Source organism: Poecilia reticulata, linkage group LG17 (genome assembly GCF_000633615.1).
Source record: "Poecilia reticulata strain Guanapo linkage group LG17, Guppy_female_1.0+MT, whole genome shotgun sequence".
NCBI classification, from domain to species: Eukaryota; Metazoa; Chordata; class Actinopteri; order Cyprinodontiformes; family Poeciliidae; genus Poecilia; species Poecilia reticulata.
In genome coordinates this window covers 21,322,855-21,330,564 of record NC_024347.1, presented here as the reverse complement: position 1 = coordinate 21,330,564, position 7,710 = coordinate 21,322,855, and the positions used below count along the sequence as shown (strand labels likewise).

General features: G+C 40.5%; 1 protein-coding gene across 1 annotated transcript; it reads right to left on the bottom strand.

Moving 5' to 3' along the window:
- Positions 1 to 5,339: 5,339 nt before the first annotated feature.
- Positions 5,340 to 7,493, bottom strand: snai2 (snail family zinc finger 2). Its single transcript, XM_008434251.2, has 3 exons — positions 7,108 to 7,493; positions 6,424 to 6,945; positions 5,340 to 6,223 (listed from the first exon to the last, which is right to left on the bottom strand). Exons 1-3 carry the CDS (start codon positions 7,184 to 7,186, stop codon positions 6,042 to 6,044), a joined length of 783 nt encoding a protein of 260 aa, XP_008432473.1. The 5' UTR covers positions 7,187 to 7,493; the 3' UTR covers positions 5,340 to 6,041.
- Between the last annotated feature and the right edge of the window lie 217 nt (positions 7,494 to 7,710).

The following is a 7,710-nucleotide window of genomic DNA, read 5'->3' as shown; positions in this document are numbered from 1 at the left end:
GTGACATTTAGAAGCAAGGAGGGATTATAGCCTTGAGATATTGCTGAGAGTTTGGTCTATTTGGATGAAATCAACCCACTGATTTTAATGAGGTAGTGTTGCACCTCCTCACTAGTACACACTCTTAACTCTCATGGGTCCCACCGCCACCGTCAGCAAAAAAGTTTGATAAAAAAATTTTTAAAAAAAGTTGAAAAGACTTCAAAGACTTTGCTCTCTATCTGGTTGACAAAAAATAAGCTTGGGTGTATTGTTTTTGTCTTTTCTTTTGGTTAGAAATTGGACAAGACAAATAAACCAAAAATGTCCAGTTTGCGACAACATAACTGACCTAAAACTGTCATAAAAAAAACTTTAAATAATGTAAGTATGGGGGTAGTAGGACTGTCTTTCAGGAATTTTGGTTCAAATGCATCTTTCGCAAAGACAATGACCTATAAGATAGAATCGAATTAGACAACAAAATAAGTGACTTGAAGTTTCCATCAAAAAAGCCCTGACCTCAGACCTATAGAAAACTTGTGGGCAGAAACAGTGTGTCAGAGCCAGGCACCTGACTCAGTTACACCCTGTTCACAGCTATTGTCAAACTAYGAAGGACTGAACATTTAAGCAAAGTCCTACAGTTTGAAACAACATTCTTCCACATATTGAGGGGATGAATGTAAACTTCTGAATTAAAAAAAATACAATTCACATTCTCATTTTGGCATTTAGCAAAGGGAAATGCATTTAGTAATCTTAACTAAATTAAGACAGATAAAGTTTTGTCTGAATTAATGTCAAAAAGTAAAACGATGGATTGCAAGTAGAATGTGAAAACATTTAGTGGGATGTAAGTAACTGATGAGGTTTTAGTCTTTAAGTTTAGGCTCGTATGTTTACTATGAACATGCTTAATTTTCTTCTAATTACAATACGAGATATGGGCTTTTTTTGTTTTAGTGAATAAAAAAAGAAGTTCTGCAAACTGTATGTGGCAACAAAGGATAATGCTGTTCGCAATGATCACCATTTAGTTCTGTGGTCATGGGATTTTAGTGGGTTAGGCAATTAGGAGGAAATACAATAAAGTAAATATGATCACAGGATTCTTTGACAACTGACCTCAAATAGAAACTCAAAAAAGAGACCAGAGAGAAAACTGATCAGGACAATGCTGCCTTGTCAGTCTCTACAGGCTGCTTTATGTTTGTTCTCTATATCAGACACCAAAAAAAATATCATTTTTGACCTACATGGGGGGTTCAACCACAATTTCTTTGAACATGATGGCAGTCTGTCACTCATCAACCGGGCAGTCAGCTTCTTTTTTTTCTTCCAACTGTGAAACAATTTGAAATCCTTTAGATGAATTATTTTCTTCTTTGAAATGCATTGCATCCAGCATTTTGTTTTGAAGAAATCAAACATCCCCGCTGATTAGATTATGAGTTCTTGAGCTGCAGGAAACCAATTTACCATCAAACAAAATGTACAGCAAAAATTAGATCCAAACAGTTAAATAAAACCGCAACAAAATTGTTGTTGCATATAGTAAAACCACTCATTGGAGGAAACGGCATTGTACTAAAATCTTCTTTAAAGAGACATAGGCATTCAATAAACTGGTGAGACGTTCCTCCTCCAGGCGGTTGGAGTAAAAGGAAAGCACAATCATCTCCTTTCTGATGTGGTGAGGTTATGAGAAGTCCTGAGAATCGCTTCCCGGCTAGCACAGTGAGACCTCAGAGAACACCCTTAATTGTATTTGTTCCACTTGATGGTCATAAAGACATCATGCTCCCTGATTCACCATAAAGTCAGCAGGTTTTTGGGGGAATCATCCCACACTTTGCATCCCTCACTGTCTTCTTTGAAGCTGGAACTTTATTTTGCCCTGGGCAGTCTAAATGTGCATGCAGAGGACATTTATTTAACATGTGATAAAGTACATGTGACAGAATAAATGGTGTGACTAATTCAGCCATTAGTTAAATTCATGGTGTGCCAAAAGAGTCATAATGTCATGTTTTCTCTTGTAAATCAGAGGTGAAAATATGACTCCATTAGCCTATTTTTATTTCATTTTGAACTTTTATTTCAATTTGTTGAGTTTCAGCTATTTATTCTTTTCTTTGTCCTTCATAAGGACAAGTTGTATATCACTGAGTTTATGGCTCAGGCTAAGTGGAGTGTTTAGCACTTCTAAAACATGTGACCTTGCTGCAGACAAATAGTTTGTATGGAAATATACTACAGATGAAAACAGTTTAATTAACTTGTTGCTTTTATTTTCACTCCATAGTTTAGTAATATATCACTAAATGCACTCAATAACCACTTTATTAGTTGTAGATTGGTAGTATTGGGTCAGTGGTCCYTTTTGCCTTGAGAGCAACTTTAATTGTTATCAACAACGTGCTGAAAACATTTCTCAGAGATCTGGGTCCGCAGTGACATAACGGCTTAGTTGCATTGTTGCACATCAATGATTCATAAGTCCTATGCCATCACATCCTCAATATGCCCTTTTAGAGTGAGGTCTGGTGACTTCTTTGTGGTGTTCAACAAAACATTTTGAGATGACTTGTGCATTATGACATGGTGCATTATCCTGTAGGGATCAGAGTCTAGATTCATGTATTATCTTTAAATGTCTGTCATTTGAATGGATGGATAGAGTTACTATCCAAACGTAGGACGACTGTGGTCAGTGTTTAATTTTAAGTTTAAAGTAGTTAATTATTTCATTGTTATGTTTTTCAGCTTAGATAGAGTTAGCGTTGATATCACTGTTTCACTTATTCTCAACTGACTCTGAGGGGCCCAAAGAGTATATAGACAAAATTATCCATACCATCATGTCACACCTACCAGTCTTGCATGTTAACTCATCGCAGTTTGGATCCATCTTTGTTTAAACCAAATCCTTACCCTGTTATCTGCATGTTGCAGCTAAAATCAAGATTCATCTGTGTTCTTCTGAAACTTTGGTCAGCCTTCCTTTGTACATCGTGGTCTGAAATCTTTCTTATCTGACCTCTCACATCAACATGACATTTTTATTCAAACCCTGTCTCACTGGACGTTTTCCTTTTTTTCTGTTGAACTTTTCTAGATGTTTAAATGCCTTTCCTCGCTGCCATCTGACATGAGCTGTTTGTGTTCAAAAGTAATAGAACAGGTGGGTACCCAATAAAGTGGCACATCACTATATATTATTCAAATGGTTTTTGAGAAATGATATTCAACATTAATCTTTAGTTGACGATAATGCGAAGAATAAAAGGATAAATTAAGCAGATTTGTTTGTACATAATAAATGACTCAAATTAAGTTCTAAAACACTTTAATGGAGCAAAACATTATTAAAAAGCACATAATACTGAGCAGGATTCTATTCTCTCCTCGCTTTGACAAGTTAGACCATGTGTTTGGAGATTGTGGACGTGTACTAATTTGTCTGCTTGGACAAATTGGATCAAGTAATTGATCTTTTTGTTGTGTGAGTTGTGAGTTGTTTTCAACTCATGCAGAGATGCACTCAGACCTCATGAGACTGTTTGCAAGATGAACATCTCAGACTCTTTATTTTTTGGTCTCTTTTAAGCTTTTCCCCAAGAAGGGTTTTTCAGGCCTGGATGCTGACCTGGTGGGGATGCAGGTTAACTCCATCTAAATCTAGATTTTCCAAGTAAACAAAGCAAAGCAACAAATAGGGCCATTTCAGACACTTCATCTGTCAGATTTGCTTAAATCCAATCAATCTCTTTATTGGAAATTAAATTTGCCTGCCTTTTCACCGTACCTCCACTCAGATTCCCCTGTCTCTAATCTAATTGCATAAACACCCACGGGGCATCCCCTCTACCTGCGTTTGGCATCGTAAAGATTTTAGCACAACAACACAACTATTAGCAGTCCCCACAATCTGGCAAATATTTGCTCTCACTTTCTGTGGCAGCATCCCCCAATAGCTGCGTGTTTTAAAGCAAATAGGTTCTTACTCCTTSTCTTTCCCCCACCCCMGCTATCTCATCCCGCTATACAGTCAAAGCTGCTAAATCAAATATTCATGTTTTTAGGGTTAGTGGGGAGGTATAACACATTGTTGTTATTATCTGAGAAACCAGTCAGGCGGTTAATTATTGCTGTAAAAGGAAAATCGAGCCAGATTATAAAGCTAACAGGCATCATAACATTCAGATTTCTCTTCCTCTCTGTTACGGGTAAGATAAAGTTCTGCCAATGGATGGAGAGATATAAAACCCTCCAAAGAGGAGTGAGGATGGAAAGTGTCTGTGAGAGTTTAAAGTGCCCTCTCAATGGTACTTTACTTTTATGATGTGAATAATAGGACCTGCTTGCTTGTGCCATTTGCAGATTAGGTCACGGTTGGGGTATCAGTAGGGCTACGGGTGTGGATTTTTCGTCCTGCTCGCTGCACCTGCTTTCCAAGCAGGTTGGAGAGCCCCCGAAGCCAGCAGGTCCAATCAGAGGCGAGCACCTGGAATAACTCGATGCTGACTCAAAGAGGATAGAGAGAGAGAATATACCTGCAGGGTGGTTCAGCCTTTTCGCAGCTCAAAAACAAGTGTCTTTTTTTGTCAGATCCCATCTTTTGGGTCAGCTGCTTTTGGGAAACAGGAACACACTGTGGGGTTTGTTAGACAGAGCTCGGCTTTGACTGTATACCTCAAGGCGGTGCGCTTTTTGTAGTCTAATCTTTTTCTGCTGCAAGATAGCATATGGTAACAAAATGTAGCCAGAGGAAATCTATTTAATCCTCCATTACAAGAAGCCCAGAACTCAAGGAGGTCGTTAGAGCAAATGCAAATGTGATGTTTCAGTAGAAAAATGATTACAGGAATACGCCAGCTCCCTGAAGTGACTGAGCTTTAAGACATAAAGAAAAATTTTCTTCAATGTAGCTGAAGTTATACTTTTATGGCAAACGTTTTAACTTTATTGTGCCTTCACTTCCAACTGAGCAAATCTTTGGACAAAGATAGAGTCAAGGACCCTCGAGAGGGTATAGCAAGTGAGTGCAGATCAATATAGCTAGTATGTGTTAAATTTCAAGGTTGTTTGATGTCTGGACAGGTTCACAAGGAACAGGTTCAGGCCTGACACAGAAGCTGAGTCACCCCGCTCCTCATTTTTTAACAACTCCATAACAAGAGATGGCGCAAGCTAGATTAAATATCATTTACGTTTTTATTCCTCTTTTTTTCCTGTGTGTGCTTCTTCTCCTTTTGAAGTGTGTGACAATCAGTAAATCCAGCTGAGTCCTTCCTGCTTGAAAGAGCTGCTGACAGAGAGCCTCGGAGATGAAAAGCAACTCGGAGGATGCCAAAGGAATTATACAAAAACATCATTTATTTTTAAAAGTGTCATAAAAAATATGAAAATATCAAAATCATTCAGCATCACAGCTTTCACTGCTAATGTACAATCATCTCAGTCACACTTACATTCAATATATAAAAATATATATAAAAAAAGGCACCCTTTTGCGGAAAAATACATAACATTGCAGAGTAAAAATGAGGCACTTGTTTCTGCTATATTTGAGTGCTGGCAAACTGTTTCTACAGAGTGTGCAAAAGTTAATGATAATCTCGCTACATCTAAGTTTGCACTTGTTCCCTATGTAGCAATGACTTTAGTATTACATTGGTTTACAATAAATACTGCCAATCAGAGACAGCTTTTGGTTAAAGCTTGTAGAAAAAGGTTGGTACAAACACTGAAGATAACATTGTGGAGGCCTGAAAAACTTTCTGAGCAAGCAGAAAGTGCTTGAGTAGCACAGGTACGTTACCACGCCGTTCGATAAAAGCTCAACACTGATTGCAATCAGGAACACTGATTGAAGAAAAAAGAACAACATGTGATCGCTGAGCTATTTCTCAGTTTGAAATGAAATGGACCGCCTGCAGGACAAAATAAGTCTGCATGTTATGTGTTATTTGGTGTAATTCCCTGACACCTTTTCTGCAGCTTTGGAGGGAAAAAAAAAAAAAAAGCACAAAAAGGCACAGAAATGTATTCCCAGTTCAGTGGGCTGTACAACAGCCAGATTCCTCATGCTTGTGCAGAAGAGACATCCTGGAGAAGGTTTTGGAGCAGTTCTTGCATTGGTATTTTTTCACATCCGAATGGGTCTGTAGGTGAGCCCTGAGGTTGGACCTGTCTGCAAACGCCCGGTTGCAGTGTGGGCAGGAGAAGGGCTTCTCGCCTGTGGAGGCAGAAATGAAAACAAAAGACTCTATGAGGATGCATTCATTTCAAACTCTGAGGTTCAGTCAAGACAGAACTCGAGGAACTGAAAAAAACGCAAACATCTTCGCCTAAGCTCCATAAATCAAACTACATTAACTTAGACTTGCTGCCTCCTCAACCCAAAAGGCCCARGTTTTTGATTTTCYGTCCACTCACCCGTGTGCGTCCTGATGTGTCCCTGGAGCAGCCACGGTCTCGAGAAGGCTTTCCCGCATATCTTGCAAACGCAAGGCAAGGTGTGAGTCCTGATGTGCATTTTAAGAGCTCCCAGACTGACGTACTCCTTCTCGCAGTATTTACAGCTGAAGGATTTCCTCGCCTGGGCGTCGCAGTGCAGCTGCTTGTGCTTGAGCAGTCCAGAGTAGGTGGAGTAGGATTTGCTGCACATACCGCACTGAAACTTCTCCACCTCCACCCCGCTCGGGTCCGTCAGCTTGGGCAGCATCTGCTCGTCTTCATCGCTCCTGGGGCTCTCCGAGCCGCTGTGGTCCTTGGAGGAGGTGTCGGACAGTGACGAGGGGTATCCGGAGATGGGGGACAGGTCGCTGGGCAGCGGGGACAGCGGCAGGCTGCTGGTGGTCCACACGGTGATGGGGCTGTAGGCGGCCGGGCTCAGGATCTCCGGCTGGGGGATGACGGATAGGGGGAGGCCCTTGTAGAAGTGCGGCGTGATGAACACTGGAATAAAGAGCGTGGGATGAACACTGTTATGTGCCCGAGTGAGGAGCGCAGATTTCAGAGCTGGCACGGCTAGTGGTATTAAGTTACAAATGAACTCCTGCACAATATGCATACAAAACTTTTACAACTTCATAAAGTCACTCTATTAACAAACTTTACCTGTTGGGCTTTCGAGCTCACTGTAATTTGGCTTCTTTGCGGAGTTTATGTGCTTCTTCACCAGAAAAGAGCGTGGCATCTTGGAAAACAAGAGGACAACTTTTGTCAAACTTTTCTCTCCCTTTTCTCGCCCCCGCAAACAGTCTGCGAGCCTTAAAGTTTGTTGCGTAAAGACGGAAATCCTTATTGCTTAAGTCCAGCGGAGTGTCATGGTGCGCCGCTGCGTTCTTGGAAACAGTGCCGCGGGTAGTTGCTGTAAAGAGCTGTAAATACTGCCCCATCAGGTGCATAGGAGGAGCCATCTACTGCTATTTACATATGCTGGGAGCTCAAACCAATTAAATCTCGCCTGATTTTAGCCTATAGGAGTACATGAGTCTAAACTGGGACAGGTTTACTGAGGTTTATTCCAGCTAAGACAGGTGTTTTCTGCAGAACTTGTTTTATCACTTTGAAAAAAAAAWWTTGCTGTCAAGAAACAGTAAGGCGCTCACGAAAAGGTTTTCTACTTTGTCATGTGTGACTTTTATCATTCAGTGGAAAATGCGAAGATAATAGCAGGGGCGCCACCAAAAGCGGGAATGGGGGGCCCAGTGCTCACCA